Source organism: Pomacea canaliculata, linkage group LG12 (genome assembly GCF_003073045.1).
Source record: "Pomacea canaliculata isolate SZHN2017 linkage group LG12, ASM307304v1, whole genome shotgun sequence".
Classification (NCBI taxonomy): domain Eukaryota; kingdom Metazoa; phylum Mollusca; class Gastropoda; order Architaenioglossa; family Ampullariidae; genus Pomacea; species Pomacea canaliculata.
In genome coordinates, this window is record NC_037601.1 from 136,190 (window position 1) to 156,648 (window position 20,459).

A 20,459-nucleotide genomic window follows, 5' to 3' on the forward strand; every position below is an offset into this window, starting at 1 on the left:
CTCCGGTCGGAACATGTAAAGAAACAAAACAACGAGACCGATACAAGTGCAATTACTACCGCCCGTTCCTCTCCCGGAATTAAAAACATTTACAGGACTTCCACCTACATCGCCCCAAGAGGTCACCTTCGAGCAGTGGAAAGTGCAGGCGCTCGAAGTACAAGACGATGCGCTGATGGAGGAGAAGGTCGGGTTCCTGAGACGAAGTCTGAAGGGGGCGGCACATCTCCACACCAAAGACAAACAGTATGGCGCCGTCAGCGAGTTGTTGCAGACTTGCAGGCGCTGTTTGGAGAGATACGAAGTGCAGACGACATGTACATTGAATTGTGCCAGACAAGACCGACCATAGGGCAGTGCCTGTCACAGTTCCTTCTGCAACTCTCCACAAAGATGTCGGAGCTAAAAGCATGAGGAGGCCTGGCGGAGGAGGAATGCCATCGCAGGCTGTATTATATATTCTCCAAGGGAATCTCCGAACCGATGGTCGCCGTGGAGATTCGAAGCAAATTTGGAATTCCTGGGAAAAGTAGGCCCACCTTCCCTGAGTTATACCGCCATGTGCGGCAGATTGAGAGTTTAATTTCAAAATGTGATTCATCAAGTGAGAGGGGCGAGAGAGACATCAAAGCACGTACAGAGGTGCGTGTCACCCACGTACAACATGACAGACCGGTTTGTAAGGTGAGAAGAAGCAAGTACTGTTTCAAGTGCGGGGAGGAGGGGCACTTCTATCGTGTGTGCAACAATCCGGTGAATGGTGGTGCAGAGGGAGCGAGAACGGAGGAGGAGGACAACGAGTGGCGAAAGAAACAGGGCCTCCCCGAAGTGAAAGGGACCACCACGGAGGGGCGAGTGCTGGTCCGAGAGGGTGACCGTGAGACCCCCGCAGAGAAGGTGAGAAAACATCATCTCCTTTCAATCGCCGCCAGTACCATCGAACAGGGCCTGTTAGACCTACGGCCAGTTCGGCTAAATAGTGCAGTGCTGGATATTCCTCCGCAGCAAACTGTAGAACTGTGTGGTACCCTGACAACGACCCTGAACGCACCTGTTACAATCACCGCGCGTTCACAGAATCACAGAAATGGTTACCAGAAAATATCACGGTAGTGTCAGCCAGTGTCACAGGGTCGAGAGTGCATGTGGCGGTGAGAAACTCCTCTTCCAGACGACATGTGACGCTGTCCAGTCGAGTGGTGCTCGCGGAATGGGTCGTTTTCACCCACGTGATACACACGTTAGCAACAAGGCACTGTCCGCCATCTTGTATCCCTAACGCTTCGCGTTTCTTCAGTGACTCTATATCGGCTTGTGTCACGACACCGCTAGCGTCTCTCGTTCTCACTCTCTCGAGCACACCAACGGAGTCAGACAATTGCGTGTTCTTTCTCTGAAAAAAAAAAAAACAAAAAAAACAAAGCCTGTACGAGTCTGCACACGTTTATTAATTTTTTTTTTTTAAACCTAACTATGGAAACACAGTCACTATCACAATGGCTCTTCCTTTCGTCTAACACAGGGATGCACAACCTACGGTGCCATCCGGCCCGCGAAACTTCTGCCCACAGTGCAGGAAATCGGCATGTTAGTAATAAAAGAAGACCTTAAAAAAAACGAAAAAAAGGAAGAAGAAGTATTTATCCCCACGTAGGGGCGTTTCCCAATCTTTTTTTCGATGGACGAACATTTCGATTCAGTTCTCCGACTTGGTGTCTCTACGATGAGGCCGGACATTCAGAAGTTGGTTTCGGGAAAACAACTTCAAATATCCCACTAATTACTACATAATTAATGGTAAGTACAACTTGTTTCTAATAAAAAATGGTATCTGCTCTATTTTTTTTCCTTTTTATATTTTTGCGGTGAAGTGGCCCGCGACACGGCTGTCCGAAACGGATATGGCCCGCGACACGGCTGTCCGAAATGGATATGGCCCGCAGGCCGAAAAAGGTTGGGCATCACTGGTGTAACACATCTACCAAGTGCACCGAACTCCTTGCACACTATTCAAACTCACTGTCTTGGCAATGGTTCTTCTAACACAATCACATATCTCCACTGAATCTTCTACACACTATGAAGCACACTGTCTTGGCAATGGCTCTTCTAGCACAATCACAAAAATCCATGGAATCTACTATTAAAACTCACTGTCTTGGCAATCACACTTCGACTAACACAACCTCCAAACTAAAATGTACTCGATCTCTTACACACTAGTGAGGCACACTGTCTAGCAAATGGCTCTCTACTCTTAAACAAGCGTCCACCTCTCTCCGAATCCTTTTCTCTTCTCCCTATTAAAACACACTGTCCCGACAGTGGCTTCTCCCTTCAATAAGAAACAAACCTCCTCCCCTTCATTAAGTGTCCAGTTTCACCTCTCACTCATTGCTTTCTACCCCAATCTCTCCTCGCTGGCCGCTCTCTCCCTGTCCAGTCACACCTTTTCTTTCTTTCTTTTTTTAACATCAAACACATTCAAATGCATATTTATTAATCCTTTTCAGAAAGCTTTTGTGTCTGCTGACAGAACATAACATAAAAAAATCATTACAGGGTAAGAAGGAACATATCAACATCCCAATCTAAATAACATCACTGATATGGATTACTAAGAAGAACTATTGGTTAGGTAATCTAAAATCCACAAAGAAGCTCTGGCATCAATATTGCTCTGAATTAGCTTCCGAGCAAGCAAACGGCATTTGCATTCAAATGACAATAACATTTGATTCAATTATACATGTTTGAGTATCCTGTTAATAAGCAAAACATATTAACAATATTCTGTCAACAGCAAATATTTTGATCAACAACATACAAAGCATGACATCTCCAGCAAAGAACAAATTCTATATTGTTCACAGTTTCACATCAACTTACCAAGTAACTTATCTGATCAGTTGGATATCGTCATGCTATTATAAATAAAGTGCGAAAGAAAAAGAACTACAGTAAGGTAATTGTGCATTTTATATTTGAGAATAACTTCTCTGGTAATGTAAACATACACAGATTGCAAGCATGCATTCTGAAAATAAATGCTGATTTCAAACTAAAAAATTGCACTATAGCTACTCAATAGGCACTATGGATTTATGTAAATTTACAATGCAGCAACAAAGCCGAACTATTTTGTCTGTGACTGGATTATCATCACCAGGCTTTGTTGCCATCAGGTCAATAGGCACTTTAGACTGCAAAATGCCAAACTTTCTGCGAACAAAGCCTATAACTCTCTCAACATGAATTCGTACAGAGGCTATTTTTCTCGAATTTTCAACTTGTAGTGGGTGAAGTTGCTTTTTCCCATGGGTAAAATCTGGAATTATCAATTTAGCTTGATAAAAAAGAAATTCATCTTCAATGTTGAAACCTCTGTCGGCCATAATTACATCTCCTGGTAACAAGTTGGACAACAAAGAAGTATTTTCAATGATGCGTTTGTCTGAAGCCCTGCCACCAAATGCATCTGAAATGTAGCTGACTGAACCTTGTGGTGCGATCCCAATCAGATATTTGGCAGAATGATATTTTTTATAGTTGGAATAAACTTGAATCTGATTGGTTTGGCCCGAGGGTTTCTGTGCTTCAAGTTCAAAACAGTCAACAATAACAGCAACTTTATCTTTAAAGTTTTCTCTAAAGCACATAGGCATAGACAGTTTCAGAGCTTCTCTTGAAGGCCAGTGCAACAAAAAAGACAACCGTGCCACAAGTACATCAAGAGTTCTATGAAAACTCCTTTGCACAGTTGACACGGATACTTTCAGCTGATACCCTATATCCTGGAATTGGTAGTTCAGCCTGATCTTAATTAAACACAGCAAAAACTCTTGCTCTTTGGACAGTGACTGTGTTTGACTAGACATGTATGGCTCTACCTTTCTGAAAATAAGGTCCATTACTGCCAATGAAGGAAGTCCTGTGTAGAATGGAACTTTAGCTTCATCTTCAACATACACCTGTCTTTCATAAATAGAACAATGTTGTCTGTTTTTAACTGAATCAAGAAGTCTGGTCTCAGAGTCCTGCATGATTGCATCTATATTTAGTCCAGTCAAATCTGTTTGAGTGTTCTGATCATTTGAACATGAATCTTCTATGTCACCATGTAAACTTTCTTTGCAAGCACTTGAGCAACCAAAATCTGTTTGAGTGTTCTGATCATTTGAACATGAATCTTCTATGCCACCATGTAAACTTTCTTCGCAAGCACTTGAGCAACCAAAATCACTTTCACACAATTGTTCTTCCTGGCTTGTCTCACTGCTGATTGATTTTCGCTTCTTGCTTGCAGTATGTAGAGTAGGGACAGATGCATTGCCTCTTTTGCGAGACACAAGCCTCAAATACCTGTTTTCGAAGTCTCAGCTTCTGAGCAAGTACTTGATCGCTCATGTCCCAAGTGTAGAGTGGGAAGCCAGGAAGGGCTGTTCCGGAAATTCACATATGCTGGCTTTCCTAGACACAAGAATAAAAGAACCCATGAATTACATCTTTGTGACATTGGCTACAAAAAATAATAATAATCAGCACTGAAACAAAATAAACCAAATACACGTCTAAAAAGAAAAATAATGGAGTAGAAATAACATTTGTTATCCTCTCTCTGTATAGCTATAGTTTATTAGTCATGGTCATGCATAATGCAAGTCTTGTTTTGATGTTCACTCAAATCACGTGAACTGTCACCAACCTACACTGAAGACAATATTTATCGCAATGTGTACAACATGCAGAACAACGTTAAATACTTTAGCAATTTGGAAAGCGTCTGGTTTCTTACCGCCAACAAAGTGTTTCGAACAGATAAGTATTTTGTTCCACTTCTCTTTTGTTGTAATATCCTGTCGGTAAAGCAGACGACGTCGTTCTTCTGTAAGTTTTCTTGTTTCGTCACCTTGCTTCAAAATAATTTTGGGTATTGTATCGTGCTGCGAGCTCTCAGCCGACCAACACCAGACACTGTTAATTTGATGATAACTCTTTAATCTACTACAAAACAATATGGCTGCTCGCCAACCTTGACATTCCTAAAATCTAACATAAAGCCCCGGATGTCCCCCCGGGATAACTCTTATCATGACATCTCCCCTCCCTTGAGATACTTCACTTGATGGGGAGAATGTTTATTCTCTAATCAATGTTCAATACATAATCAGTCTTTATAACGTGCGGGCAGGGTGATTATTCTGCCGCTACGAGTCATTCTAGGTGTAGAGCTGCTACTGGGATGGGAATCTCCTGGAACTGGAGTAGCACTATGTCTGGCTTCTGTAGCAGGACCACCTTTACTAGACGACGATTCTGGACACTGAATCGGATCGCTGACATGAAGCGCTGTCTCTGGTTCACCTGTCACTGGGACTTGGGAAGTATACAGGGAAAAGTCATTTTGGACAGGACTGGGTCTGGAACTGGACTGCTCCGGCTCGAAGTTTCTTGACCTTCTGAGATGACGTCTGTTGCGTCGAAAACTACCTCTTGGAGTTTGTACAATGTACGACCTTGGAGCACACTGCTGCAGAATGACTGCTGGTCTTCCCCATTGCTTCTCACCATCTAGCTTCTGCAATACTGTGTCGCCTGGAAGCAGTTCGTCAAGCGGTCGCGCTCCATGACGCTTGTCAAAACAGTTCTTGTAAGACTGCTTTGCTTTTGCATCGCTCGCTGTTACAGCTGTTTTATCAAATGTCTTTGACTCAAGGTTCTCAGGCAATGTAGGTAATGTGGTTCTCAGTTTTCTTCCACAGGCTAATTCTGCTGGACTATATCCTGTAGCAGAAATAGTAGTGTCTCTGTATATCAATAGAGCTAATTCAGGTTCATCTTGCTGCAGAATCTTTTTGGCAATTTGAACTGCTCTTTCAGCCTCTCCATTAGCTTGTGGGTAGTGTGGACTTGTTGTAACATGTTGAAATCCCCACTTTACTGCAAATTCCTGGAACTCCCTAGATGTGAATTGCCTTCCATTGTCTGTAACAAGAATCTCTGGGATTCCTTGGCGTGCAAACATGCTCTTCAGAAGTTTGATAACTTCTGCTGATGTACTAATCTTGATGTGCGCAAGATCAATAAAGCGCGAATAATAATCTACAAACACAAGGTATGATTGTCCTTTGAATTCCAGCAAATCTGCTGCACACTTCTGGAATACACGCTGTGGTAATTCTGTCGGTATCAAAGGTTCCTTGCTCTGTGTCGGTTTCTTCTCCTGGCAATGTCTGCATTCTTCAACAATTCTTTTAATCCTGCCATTAATACCTGGCCACCAAACTGCTGCCTTTGCTCTATCTCTGCACTTAGTGATTCCTTGATGACCTTCATGTATCCTCTTCAGGATATCATCATGAAGTGGTGCTGGCACAACAATGCGTGTTCCTCTGGTAAGGAGACCATGGTGCACACTAAGTTCCATGCGCACTGCATAATAGTCCCGAAGATTATCTTCTACATCTGTAATGTATTTTGGCCAGCCTTCATTACTGTAGCGAATTGCTGCTTGAATCAGTCTGTCTTTTCTTGTCTCTTCTGCAATCTCTTTCAGACGCTTGTCTGAAGCTGCACATGACCACGAAATGTCTACACTACTCAAATATGCCTCAACATCTTCTGAAAGTGTTATAACTTCAGATTCAGCAGTGGTTAACTGAGGACTTCGGGATAGAGCATCTGCGATGACAAGCTTCTTCCCTGGCACATACTCTACGGTGATACTGAATCTCATGAGGCGCATCAACATGCGTTGGCATCTGATAGGAGTATCTTGCAAGTCACGATTGTTGATTAGTGGCACAATAGGTTTGTGATCAGTCTCTAATCGAACATTGTCAAGACCAATCAGGTATCTGCTGAACTTTTCACAAGCCCAGACTGCTGCCAGTGTTTCTTTCTCTATCTGTGCATATCTGCATTCACTAGCAGTCAATGTTCTTGAACAATATGCCACAGCTTTGATACCTTCAGGATGCTGCTGTAGCAACACGCCACCAATGCCATAACTACTGGCATCTGAGCTGACAATTGTAAGCTTTGCCGGATCGTAGAATGCTAGCGTTGGTGCTGAAGTAAGCAGTTTCTTCACATCTGCCATTGCTTTGACTTGCATTGAGCCCCAACTCCACTCTCGATCCTTCCCCAGCAGTTGCGTCAACGGCTGAAGTACTGTAGACAGACTTGGCAAATACCGCCCTAAGAAGTTGTACATGCCCAGCATCCTCCTCAACTCGAGTACATTAGTTGGATCTGGCATGGCGATTATTGCTTCAACCTTTCCTGGGTCTGGTGAAATTCCATTCTTGCTGATTCTATGACCCAAAAATTCAATCTCATGCTTCCTGAGCTCACATTTCTCATAGTTGAGTTTCAGGTTAGCACTGGCAAGTGTCTTCATGACTCTCTCAAGATGTTTCTCGTGAGCTTGTTCATTCTCACTATAAACAAGGATATCATCAAAATAGCAAATTATGTTGGGTACATCCTTTAGGATAGTCTCCATGGTCCTCTGAAAAATCTCTGGAGCTGATGAAATACCAAATGGTAATCTCTTGAAGAAATATCTCCCACATGGAGTGATGAATGTAGTAAGTTTTGCAGAATCTGGATCAAGGGGAATCTGATAGAAACCTGATGTTGCATCCAGCTTGCTGTAAACTGCTGATTCAGAAAGCTTATGTAAAATATCTTCCAGTGTTGGCAAGGTATACCTCTCCCGCTTCACTGCGGTATTGAGCTTCTTATAATCAACACAAATACGTATGCTACCTGATTTCTTCATTACTGGCACAATGGGAGAGCACCAATCTGTTGGCTCTGTTATTTCCTCTATAATCCCTGTTTCCTGCATTCTTTTTAATTCTTCCTTGACCTTGTCCAGCAATGGTATTGGTATTCTCCTTGCTGCATGAACACTGTATGGCTCAATGTTTTCTTTCAAGATGATTTTGACTGGAGGACACTGCACAGGCGTCTTGTCAAGTTTCCCAAATAAGGCATTGACAGCCTCTATCCTCTTCACTAAACCTATTCTGGAAGGTGCTTCTCTACTAAGCAGATTTTCAGTGATTGCTTGCACAACAAACACTTTCAGTACATGAAGCTGGTCATGAATTCTTGTTGTAGTAATGAACTGTCCATCACACTTCAGGACTCCTCCTACACTCTTTAACACTACATTGGTCTTCAATAGCTTGGGACATGGTGACAACTTTTTGTACTGTGTAGATGAAATGACAGAAACATCTGCCCCTGTGTCAATTTTGAACTTGACATCACAACCGCCAAACTGTAATACAGTTGTCCACGGTGGTTCTCTACTGTCACTGCACAAAGTCCCTACAAAATGTTCCTTTACTCGTTTTTCTTCAAGAGCCTGCACTAACTTTGTTCTGAACACTGTAGCAAAGTGTCCAAGCCTACCACACTTGTTACACTTCCTTCCCTGAGCTGGGCACACACATGTTCTAGCGTGCCGTCTGCCACAACGAGTACAGCTTGACACGTTAACTGCTGACGATGCAAAAGTCACTCTTTTCTGCTCTACCACGACGACGACCACTGAAGCCGCGCGAACTGCCAGTTGCACCTTTGCACTGACTATGTAGTTGCTGAGCAGCACCAGAGGCACTTTTCTTGAATTGCACTGCGTCCACATTTGTGCGACGCTGGTCAGAAAGCTGTGCTTTCACTTGCTCATATTGCCTTGCCTGCAAGATGGCGTCTTGCAGTGTTAGATCTGCCTTTAATTGTAATCTTTCGGACAAGTCTCTGTCGAGGATCCCTAACACGAGGCGATCTCTGATAGCTTCATCTTTGTCTCTTACGTCTGCCTTTGCAGCGAGCTCGTATAAATCTCTAATGTATTCTTCGATACTTTCGTCCGGTTTCTGATTTCTGGCGTGAAATCGTGCACGCTCATGGATGATATTGCGTTTTGGCACAAAGTACTCATCAAATTTTTCCAGAACAGTGTCGTATTCTTGCCGCTGTCGTGCATCCAGACCAAACGACGTGAGAATGCGTTCTGCGTCGTTGCCCATAGTGTAGATCAACGCACTGACCTGAACTGCTTCATCGTCTTTGTCTAGTTTTGATGCACATCTGAAACGCTGAAATCGTTGTTTCCACTCATGCCACAAGTTTGGCTGGGAAAAATTGAATTGTTCTGGCGCTTGATTCTCTGTGATTATGATAATCCCAGATTATCCCAGATTATGATAATCCCAGTTCTGACACCATGTATCGTGCTGCGAGCTCTCAGCCGACCAACACCAGACACTGTTAATTTGATGATAACTCTTTAATCTACTACAAAACAATATGGCTGCTCGCCAACCTTGACATTCCTAAAATCTAACATAAAGCCCCGGATGTCCCCCCGGGATAACTCTTATCATGACAGGTATCCTATGAAAAGATACATCTAGAGCAGACCTGGGCAAAGGCCGGCCCGCGGGCCGGATCCCTCCTGTCTCTGACCGGCCCGCGCGCTGGCCCGCCCGCCATTATATATACTATATATACAGTATTGGGTAAAACTGAGTTAACTATATTAGTCCGGCCCTCTAAGACCATCCCAATTTCTCATGCGGCCCCTTAGGAAAATTAATTGCCCACCCCTGATCTAGAGGAACAGTCGGTTTACTGCAGGGCTTGTTTCCGCATCCTTTTATACCGCAGACGACCATGATAACCGAACAGTTGCTAGCAAGCTTCTGTAACCACTGCTATAGTAGGGAAACAATATGGCCGCTGAAGCAGCTCGCAGAAACTGATGACGTCACGCGAAAACCACCCAAACACAAATCTCGAGGCGTTGGTGGGACCGAGCTGCGAATCACCCATCCGCATCGACGGCGTGACGTCACGCTGTTTAATAGACAGCGGCTCGCAGGTGTCTATTGTGTCGGAGTCTTTTTTCCGCAGAAATATGCGACATCGACAGCTGGAAACCTGGATTCTACACTGCAAGTGATAGGAGCAGGCGGTCATTCTGTGCCCTATATTGGTGTTGTGCGTGTGTCGGTGTGGCTGCCTAAAGATGTCGTTGGTGTGGACAGTAAAGTAGACACAGTGTTACTGGTCTGTCCAGACACGGAGTATTCGTCACGTGTGCCAGTGATAGCCGGCACCAACATCCTGAGAGCCTACGCCCGGCAGTGCGAACGTATGGCGGGGCGGAACTTCACCACAAGACTACCGCTGTGTGGCATGATCGCTCACGCCTACAGGGAGGCGACTAGTGCACCAAATGGACGTCTGTGTCCGGTACGACTGTTGACACCGGACACAACACTGCCACCCCGCTCGGTGACCGATGTCCGAGGGATTGTGCGTCACGGTGTAAACATCAACAAGGACGCTGTGCTGATCCAGGAGCCAACAGTGGAGGCGTTACCGGACGGTGTGTGTGTGCTGAGTGGCAAGGTGTCAACAAACACCCTTCCGCGGATTAGGGTGACTTTGTTAAACATCACTGATTCACCCGTTACTATCAGAAGGAAAAGTGTGATAGCTGACCTGTTCACCATACAGAGTGAATATTCACTTCCCAGTGTGTTACAAGACTTGAACTGCGACTTACAAGACGCTGGCAGGACTCACTGTAATGCCAACCACGTAGAAGAAGATAAGAACAATGTTCCTGAACTGTCGGGTAGGTTCCGTTTTGGTGCGTACGTCGACCAAACATGGGAAGACAGATTCACAAAGAAGTTGTTAACATTTAGCGATGTGTTTAATGAAAAAGAGTTCGACTTGAACATGACAGATGTTGTGCATGACATCGAACTGACTCCAGGTCCGTCGATTACAAAAAGACCGAGGCCTATACCGCCACAGGACCTGGAGGAGGTCAGACAACATGTGCAACAGTTGATAGATGCTCGCATCATCATTGTGGTGGTGAGGAGAAGAATGGGGCACTGCGCATGTGTGTAGATTACAGGAGAGTGAACGCGCGGACAGTGAGAGACAGTTATGCCTTGCCAAAGATTGAACAACTGGTTTAAACATTGAGTGGGGCCAAGGTTTTCACTAGCCTAGATTTGTCGAAGGCCTATTACCAGGTACCTCTGTCCGAGCGAGCAAAGAAGATTTCTGCATTTACCACCCCGTTCGGACTGTACGAGTTCCAGAGGTTGCCCTTTGGCCTTGTCAACGCCCCCATGACCTTTCAGCGGTTGATGGACTGTTGTTTGAGTGACATGAATTTGGCAGAGTTGATAATTTTTCTGGATGACATTTTAGTACATGGCACTAACCTCCAGCAACTAGAAGATAGAACAATTAGAGCTCTGGAGAGGATGCGCAGTTTTAAGCTGAAACTTGACCCTGATAAATGTATTTTTGCCACCACTGAGGTCAGACACCTAGGATACCTCATCTCCGCAGAAGGTATTAGGCCAGACCCTGAGAAGATCGAGGCTCTGACCAGTTGGCCTGTCCCCAAAACAGTTCGGGATGTTAAAGCGTTCCTAGGGTTTGCAGGATTTTATAGGCGCTGGGTTCCCCAGTTCGCGCAAATTGCCAAGCCTCTGAACGACCTTACTGTTGGATATGTACCACATAAGCTCAAGAAAACAGCTAAGAAGGCGGGTGCACTCAATCTGTCATCAGACATATCTCACCTGTGGGGAGAGCGAGAACAAAGTGCGTTTGAGTCCCTGATCAAAGCACTGACTGCAGAGCCGATGCTGGGCATCGCTGACCAGTCCCAGCCCTTCATCCTGCATTGTGATGCCAGCGGCACTGGCCTGGGAGCCGTGCTGTACCAACATCAACAAGGCGAACTCAAGATAATTGCATACGCCAGCAGAGGGCTCAACAAGACAGAAGTGAACTACCCCGCACACAAGCGAGAATTTCTTGCTCTGAAATGGGCCATGACAGAGAAGTTTCACGACTACATCTTGGGCTCCCGCGTCACCGTGGTTACCGACAACAACCCGCTTTGCCATGTGCTGAAGAATGCAAAGTTACACGCAGTTAGCCACAGATGGTTGTCATCCCTGTCACTGTACGACTTCGACCTCGTGTACAAACAGGGCTCGACACACACAGATGCGGACGGGTTGTCAAGGCGACCACAGGACCCGCCAGAAGCAGATGAAGAATACAGGGATACCTTAGAGAAAGTTGGGTTCCTCCTGGAGAAAGCGAGGAAATTTCAAGACGACAATCCACAAGTTGTAAATCGAAGTGCTGTTGTGAGCATACTGACAGCTAAGAGCGCAGGAAGGCCAGTACATTTCATCCAGCAGACAGCCCGGAACACCACGCCCATGTCACGTGACAATGACGTCACTGACAACTTCACTCCAGCCGTCGAAGCTGTCGTAGGGGACCCAAACACCATTCCAAACGGCATCTTAGAGCCGGAGGGCGGGGAGCAAGACTTCGCCACCCTGACAGTCGACGACTGGCGGAGGTTACAGCAGCAAGACCCTCACATAGCCGCTGTCTGCCAAGCGCTCACAGAAGGAACTGACCTGACAGTGACGGGGCCAGAGACCAGGATATACGCCAGGGAGAGGAAGAGCCTGATGCTAGAACATGGTGTGCTCTACCGGCGTGTGTCTGACACCACATCAACCCGCGTGCAGATGGTGGTACCCCGCTCCATGCGACATTGTCACATGCACTCTACAGTGCCTTTCAGACGAGGAATATAAATAAAATCAAAACACAGACAACAATTTAAAATTTGAAAATATAATATAATTTAAAAATCAAAAGAGAAACACAACACAAAACAATTCCTAATTTCCCAACCCCACAGTTCGAACACACGTTTCTTCCAAAGTTTCAAAAATATTCACTCTTCTTGCACAGTTCCTCTCAAAGTCTCACTTGAAACAGCACAACGTTTCCGCTTGTAAGATACACCATATATCCACATGAAAAGTACACAAAGTTTCCACTTCTTAAAGTTATATCCAACTCAGCGCTGGTCAGGAACCCCAGGCGGATAAGACGAGTAGACGAAGATCAACCAAAAGTAAAATAAAACACAAAAGAAATCCAAAAGAAAATCCCAAAGAAAAACCTGGAGAGAAAAAACAAAACCATTCTTTAGATAAATGCAAATTCACTCTCAACTATTTTAAACCATGTTCATGAAGTATACACAAATATATCACACTCATCAGAAATTTCCCATTCTTCAACATTAAACATAGGCTCACCAAAAATCATCAAAAATACACACTCACTGAAAATCAACAAAAAATTCACACTCACCTCAACAGGTTCAATGCTAACAAAAGTACAAACGAGTCTGGTAACTTCAAGTCGGTTCAGGACTTGTACAACACAAGTCTGGTCAGGATTTGTACAACACAATACAAATCTGGTCAGGACTTGTACAACACAATACAAGTCTGGTCAGGACTTGTACCACACAATACAAATCTGGTCAGGATTTGTACAACAACACACAGTCCGTCAAGACTGGTTACAAAACAAAAACCGTCCGCTCCGGACCACTGACAACACCAAAGAGACTGTCCCTTCTCCCCGCTCCCGTCAAGGAAAAACCCCAATCAAACCACACACATCGAAAACACTGCCACACTCTTTCCTTTGTTCGAACTAACAACAAAACAATCTTTCTTTTGTTCTATCAACAAAACAACCTATCAGCACAACAAAGACCGGCCAGCCATCCCCGTATGGCGCGGCACGCCTCAGGCTGTTGACACTAACAGCCTCAGTGATAGCTGTCTTTACCACCTCACCCAGACAATTACTTTTACTAATTAAAAAAAAAAATTTAAAAAAATACATCTCAGCAGGTTTGTGACAGACAGGAGGCGATGAGAGGTGTGCACGACGAGCTCTACCACACCCACTTTGACGATGCCATACGACACGCACGAATGCGTTTTTTCTGGCCGTTCATGGCGGCTGATCTCAAGCGGAAAATCCAGAGCTGCCAATGGTGCGTTCGCAGTGGGACGCATGCGCAGAAAGCGCCGATGTCAACCATCGTGACATCACACCCACTGAAGCTGCTGACCACCCTTGCGGAAACCCTGTGGAAAGGTGGAACCGAATACTGATCGGTATGCTGCGAACTTTAGAGACTGAACAGAAGAAAGACTGAAGGAAACACCTGAAGTCTGTGGTGCACGCCTACAACTCGTGCATACACAGCAGCACGGGATTCTCACCCTCCTACCTCTTCTACGGACGGCACCCAAGACTGCCAGTCGACCTGGCATTTGGCCTGGACATAGGGAAGCGAAAAGGGAAGAGTTGCAGGCAGGATGTGCAGGACCTGACAGAAAGCATCAGTAGTGCATACAGAATGGCCACAGAGCAAATGGAAAAGGCCTCTCTTAAGAACAAGATAAGGTACGATGCAGGAGCTTTGGCAGCAACTTTAGAAGTGGGAGACAGAGTTCTGGTGAAAACCATGGGACCACGAATTACATCCAAAGTAGATGATCGCTGGGAGGAAGGAGTTTTTGTCGTACTGGACATATTGAACGATATACCGGTGTATGTGGTCCAACGAGAGGACGGCTCTGGACCAAAATGAACACTCCATCGGAATCTGTTACTCCCAGTGGGTGCACTAGGCTGGGCACCACCCTTGGCCCAGGAAAGAACCACCAGAAACAACCCCAGTCAGCGCGCAGACGAGGTAGCAGCCACACCCCCGACTGTGGAAATGGTGAGGACGACGAACCGGTGCAATTTCCAGACATCAAAGTGGGCCTAGAGTTGAGGCCAGAGGCACCAGAGTTTGTTCCAGCCGCGGTACTTGCAGAAAACCGGGAGGAGGGAGTAGAGCAGGAAGATGAATGAGAGGAGACAACAGAGAGCGACAGTCTTCTTCTTCTTCTTCGTCGTTCACTCAAATAGACACGCCTGCCTCCTGCACAAATGATGCTGTGCGCCGCAGGTCCTCCAGGCTGCCGTGTAGCTTCCTCAATACTGGCGTCTCATCAGTCCAAATGCGGTGCCTGAGTTCTTCGTGCATAGGACATTCTTGCAGTAGATGTGCTGTTGTCTGACTGCCTCTCTGGCACGGGCACTGGTCTGTCTGGCCGATCCGGAGCTTGGTGTAAAGGTGGTAATTGAGACGGTTGTGGCCTGTCCTCAGCCTGAAAATAATGACCTGCTCAGCTCTTGTAAGCAGGTAGTATGGGTCGTTTCGGTTGAAACGTGGGTGCTGCTGCAGCCACTTGTTGTGCTGTTTGGCCTTGATGATGGTTTTGACTTCACTGTAGGTGGTGGACCTGTCTTGCTGCTCTTTTGTGGATCCTTCCTTGGCAAGAGTGTCTGCGGCTTCGTTGCCAAAAATCCCACAGTGGGAGGGAATCCACTGTAAGACGACTGTGCAGTCTCCGCATAAGGAGGAGAGAGCAGTGGACAGGTCGTTCAGTTTCTTGTCTCTGGCAGTCTGTAAGGCCTGCAGAACAGACAGTGCGTCCGTAAAGAAGACGACGTTGTTGGAGGTGTCTGGACTGTTTTCAACGTGGGTGGCACCGGTCTGAATGGCAACTACTTCAGCCTTGAAGTTGGTGGAGTAGAGGCCGGTTGCGAGAGAAAGACGGTCTTCTCTTCCTCCTGGGTACCGGATGTAAATTCCGGCGCCACCATTCCTCACGGCTTGTTCAGCTGACCCATCAGTGAACACGTGAGTCCACTGATCTTATGGGAAGTTGTTGTGGATATACTCCATAGTACAGGAAGAGCGACAGTGAAGAGCAGCAACCTCTACTCCGCTCTGACAGAATCCGCCGACCGGTGGACAGGTTAAATCTCATGCACCGATGTGCATGTGGAAATAGGTCGGACAGGGCGAGGTTGCATGGTGTCCGACAGGAAATGCAAAATCTTTTAGGTTCTAGTCAGAAAACTCACTCTCAGGGAATACAGTCTGTATACTGGGCCGTAAATGAAGTAATGGAGGTATTGGAGAAGTGGCTTAGTTTACTGAGTTTACCTGAAACTGATGTGTGATCGGTCGATCCCTCCCATTTTGTAGCCATATTTTTTGACAGACACCTCTAGGGGTAGTTGTGAGATTGTGTATGGAATTTGATGTACATGGGTGTTGGATTTACCCAGGTTGTCTGTGACACGGAGCTCACAGACCCCTTCAACGTCAGTACTGGGGTGAAGCAGGGCTGCATTCTGTCGCCGTTCCTCTTCATCCTGGCCATGGACTGGATCATGAAGACTTCCACCGACAGTGAGAGGAGAGGGATCCGATGGACCATGACTATGACAGCAACAACAACGCTGGAAGACTTGGACTTTGCTGATGATATTGCCCTGCTGTCACATCGCCACCAAGACATACAGGAAAGAACAAATGCCTTCTCAGAAACAGCTGGAAACCTTGGCTTGAAGGCCAGCGAAACGAAAACGAAAAGTATGAGAGTGAACGCCAGAGTCCAAGACAGCATCCAACTAAATGGAGAAGAGATTGAGGAAGTTGACAGTTTCACCTATCTTGGGTCCAAAATGTCAAACACTGGGGATGCAGAGGTGGAGACTGGAGCCCCACTGGCCAAAGCCAGCCACGCCTTCGCCTCACTCAGGAGCACATGGAAGGCAAAAAACATCAGCCAGAAGATCAAGCTGAGAATCTTCAAGTCAAATGTGATCACTACCCTCCTTTACGGATCAGAATCATGGAAGATGACCAAAACCATCAGTAACAAGCTTGAATTCTTCCAAAACAGATGCCTCAGGCCCATACTTAACATCTTTTGGCCAAACACCATCACCAACGAAGAACTCCACCGAAGACCTGAAACCGAGTCCATCACCATCACCATCACCACGCAGGTTCAACGAAGGCGTTGGCGATGGATTGGACATGTGCTCCTCTAGCAGACAGCAGACCTCTCCACAGTCGCCCTACGATGGACTCCAGACGGCCGAAGAAAACGAGGCCGCCCACAGGAAACTTGGAGAAGAACAGTGGAAAGGGAGATGAAAGGAAAGGGCTGGACATGGGGTCACCTGGAGCGGGTTTCAGCCGATCGACTTCAGTGGCGGACTCTGGTTGAGGCCTTATGTGCAACCTGATGCATGAAGAGGATTAGATGTCTCTGGATTAGACATCAAATTAGTTATGGCAAAATAACTAATGAAATGCCCTGCAGTTCTTACATTCAGAATCAGCAAAATTTCTATCTACCTCCTCCACACAAGACTGATATTGCTGGCTTCAGTGACTTGCAAGATATACTGGTGCCTATGCAAAGAGTAAAACAATGCATGGCGCACTGCACAAAACATTGTTTGAACTGCTTCCCTTGAAAATATTGCATTAAAATTTTACAGCTGCATCAAGAAAATAGCAACTTTTGCAAGGAAGATAAACTCTCAAAAAATAAGATTCACAATATTGTGGAAAGTATTGTTCAGCAGGCACAGCAAACAACACCCTGTCATTCCCCTCTCAAACAAAAAGTTATTTGGGATATTCTCCCCTGAGTCCCTGTGAGTTTTCCATATACATCTTTATGACAAGTTAAATGAACTTGATGAGTATGCTTGGTGCAGGGGATGAATATACATCACACAAGACATCAGCACAAAGCCCAAGTTATTAATATTTAAAAACAGGTGGGAACACGCATTTCTTGGAAGACCAAAGGCCTGCAATTTCTCTCTTTAACACAGCAAATAAACAACTTACAAAAAAAACCTGCCAATCTGCAGTAAAATATCACAAGATATCAGTAAAATTAGGCGCATTCAGCAGTAAGATCACCATCATTCATCTGCAAGATCTGACAAGCATACACCACCAGGCTGCAAGTGCAAGGCTGGCTCAGCCAAGATAGTTTAGTTTGGCCTCAATACCATTTTCTTCTGATGTGTAATGTATACATGTGTAACTCGCTGTTTTGTAAATAGCATATAGCATGAAATTTCAAACATTAGGAGATGCCATCCAGCAGCTAAGCTGATTGCAGAAAGAGAATGTCATTGCTGTCTCTAGAAGAAGAATTGTTCTTTCTTATAAAGAAGCTTTGTTGCATTTCTTTGCTTTGAATCGCCCACTATTTTAAAGACCTACCCAAGGAGTGATACCTCTTATATCACTTATTAATACATTGAACATGAAATTGCTAGAAGACAATGAATATGTAATCTTCCTTTATTCACTTCTTCATTGTATATTTTTTTCCCTATCTCATTCTTATGTGAAGTAAACAACAAAAACCAGACAACTCAGATAGCTCAATTTTAAAAACAAATTTTAGTGAACATTTTTACAAGTGAAGTACAATATCCTGCCATCAAGAAAAGAAAACAGAGCTTACCTTGCGTGTACTTTTTGTAGAATATCATGAAATGTGTCAGTCTTTCGCATTTGCTTACAAAGGTCATGAACTCTTAGCCCCTCTTCGTGGCTTTGAACTGCCTCCTGTAAGTGGACTTTTCCTGTCAGGTAGAAACAGAGACAACATAAGTGAACTGTTTAAACTCCTACAGGGCAAACTGTTAATCTGCTACATCTGGACATTGTTAGTCAAAAGCCAGTAGTGTAAAGGTATGATTGAATAAAGAAATTAAATATGGTTCTGTGGTCTGTGACACTATAAAGCAGTCAAACATCCGATACCTAAAATTTTCCGCTCTTCTTCAGACTGAGGTGTTTGCAATCCATTGTTTTCATCTTGTGACTCTGTCCCCAGATACAAACTCTCAAACACTGCTAGCAACTTGTCCATATCTTCACTGTCTGAAACAACCATTTAATATGTTGTTAGCAACAGCTTATACAATGCCAGATTCTCAATCGCATCATCCTTACACAAAAAGTATCTTTCCTTGCCTGTTTCATTTAGTTTGGAATCTAAAATGATGTCAATTGCAAGTGCTAACATTTATTTTATCTCTTCCAGACAAAAAAGCACATTAACCCTTACCTTTCTGTTCTAGTAGTGCCATGGCAACATAGAAATGTGCACAGCCTTTGTAGAAATAGTGTTTTGTCTGAGCCATTGTCATCCAGGGGAAGGGCAGGTAGCTCTTCGCCACTTCTGAAGACATCTTGCGATGCGTGTCACGATATTTCTCTGACACCTAGAGGCAGCATAAAGAGGATGAGGTTAATATGAGATACAATCAGAAACTCCTTTATCCCAGATGACAATTAGTAGCAGCTCTGCACAGATGCAAGGGTTAGAACCACACAGCACAACATTAAAAATATCATCAGACATCATACTCGCCACACAAGACAGGTCCTTATACTCACACTTCAGACTTGTGTGATCACAATTCAATCCTCACGGTAGCACTCAGAGGTCAGAGGTCGTACCGCAGAGACAACAGCTTTAGGTTGTCGGTCTTGCATACAGAGACAGAATCAGTGGCGAGACAGAAGTTCACGGAACTTTCCTATTCTCACGCTGCGATGTTCTTGTACAAAAACTTCCACACCAGGCAGCTTAGCATCATCGTCCCATTCTCACATATCTAGGCCACACAGGTGTTTTCAGAGCTGACGTCATCCGCGCAGCGCATTATGGGAAGTCAACAATATGGCAGACGACATCGACGACGAGATACTTTTGGAAGCCACTGCGACTACGATAGTGATATTGCATAATGTAGCGGAGAGGGAGAAGAAGAAAGAAAAAAATGTGGGTGAGGGGGTGGGGAACGCGCAGGAGTCGCTTAGGAGCATAGTCATGTCTTCTAAAGGAAATATCTTCGGAAGATTCAGGAGAGAACGTGTAGACGCTTTTTGCCGACACCACCTGCTGATGACGTGTCTCTGACAACGTGGGGAGTGCACTCAGTCGTCAACATCGTCCTTTACATCGCATGTGGCCGCCTCTCCTCCATGTGCACTCTGTGAACTTGCAGGTGGTTAAGCGGCTGGTGTTGCTGGTGTTGCTGACATAACATATCTGATATCAGCACTGATTGTAATGTCGTATTCGCGTTTCACGACTTAAAACATACAAAACACAATACACAACACGTGACACGCAACACAGACATACAACATTAAAAATATCATCTGACATCATACTCGCCACACAAGACAGGTCCTTATACTCACACTTCAGACTTGTGATCACAATTCAATCCACACGGTAGCACCATGAACGTAGATCCCCAGGACAGCTCGCAGACGATTTTTTTCACTTAACTGCTAGAACGAGGCTCGGGACCTCAGAACTTCTGGTTAAGCCTACCATGGTTTAGCGAATTACTTCAATGGCTATGTCAGCAAAATCTGCAAGAGTAACAACAATAAAAAAACGCACAAAAGGCGGTTGATACTGCTGCTGGTAGAATGTAACTGCAAGTATCAAATCGTTCGGTGTAAATTTTTTTCCGCTTTCGCGAGCAGGAATATCGACAGATCAAGACAAGTGGCGAGCGGCTCTCATTCATGCTACAGGCCGCTAGAGCAGACACAAGTTTCAATCTATTGACAGCCAAGATTTGTTCAAGGC

At 45.1% G+C, this 20,459-nt stretch overlaps 3 protein-coding genes across 3 annotated transcripts; 1 reads left to right on the forward strand and 2 right to left on the reverse strand.

The window, feature by feature from the left end:
* Positions 1-5,167: 5,167 nt before the first annotated feature.
* Positions 5,168-9,047, reverse strand: LOC112577283 (uncharacterized protein K02A2.6-like). Its single transcript, XM_025260335.1, has 2 exons — positions 8,537-9,047; positions 5,168-8,403 (listed from the first exon to the last, which is right to left on the reverse strand). The coding sequence occupies exons 1-2, from the start codon at positions 9,045-9,047 to the stop codon at positions 5,168-5,170; spliced, it is 3,747 nt and encodes a 1,248-aa protein (XP_025116120.1).
* Positions 9,048-12,286: 3,239 nt separating this feature from the next.
* Positions 12,287-14,887, forward strand: LOC112553436. The gene is made up of 2 exons (XM_025220647.1): positions 12,287-12,636; positions 13,816-14,887. The coding sequence occupies exons 1-2, from the start codon at positions 12,291-12,293 to the stop codon at positions 14,067-14,069; spliced, it is 600 nt and encodes a 199-aa protein (XP_025076432.1). The 5' UTR covers positions 12,287-12,290; the 3' UTR covers positions 14,070-14,887.
* LOC112553437 (rhophilin-2-like) lies at positions 12,767-19,466 on the reverse strand. Its single transcript, XM_025220648.1, has 5 exons — positions 19,247-19,466; positions 18,915-19,071; positions 18,608-18,727; positions 18,306-18,426; positions 12,767-13,054 (listed from the first exon to the last, which is right to left on the reverse strand). Exons 2-5 carry the CDS (start codon positions 19,036-19,038, stop codon positions 12,997-12,999), a joined length of 423 nt encoding a protein of 140 aa, XP_025076433.1. The 5' UTR covers positions 19,039-19,071; positions 19,247-19,466; the 3' UTR covers positions 12,767-12,996.
* Positions 19,467-20,459: the final 993 nt, after the last annotated feature.

Bases quoted from the DNA above. Each gene is read 5' to 3' on its own strand.
- LOC112577283 (XM_025260335.1), bottom strand. From the start codon at position 9,047: ATGGGCAACGACGCAGAACGCATTCTCACGTCGTTTGGTCTGGATGCA. The intron at 8,404-8,536 runs GTGACTTTTGCA...ACTTTGCTACAG, and splicing joins TCGTGGTAGAGCAGAAAAGA to TGTTCAGAACAAAGTTAGTG.
- LOC112553437 (XM_025220648.1), bottom strand. From the start codon at position 19,038: ATGTCTTCAGAAGTGGCGAAGAGCTACCTGCCCTTCCCCTGGATGACA. The intron at 18,728-18,914 runs GTAAGGGTTAAT...TGGTTGTTTCAG, and splicing joins GGCACTACTAGAACAGAAAG to ACAGTGAAGATATGGACAAG. The intron at 13,055-18,305 runs GTAAGCTCTGTT...TTTTCTCTCCAG, and splicing joins CTACAAAAAGTACACGCAAG to GTTTTTCTTTGGGATTTTCT.
- LOC112553436 (XM_025220647.1), top strand. From the start codon at position 12,291: ATGTCACGTGACAATGACGTCACTGACAACTTCACTCCAGCCGTCGAA. The intron at 12,637-13,815 runs ATTGTCACATGC...TTTGTGACAGAC, and splicing joins GGTACCCCGCTCCATGCGAC to AGGAGGCGATGAGAGGTGTG.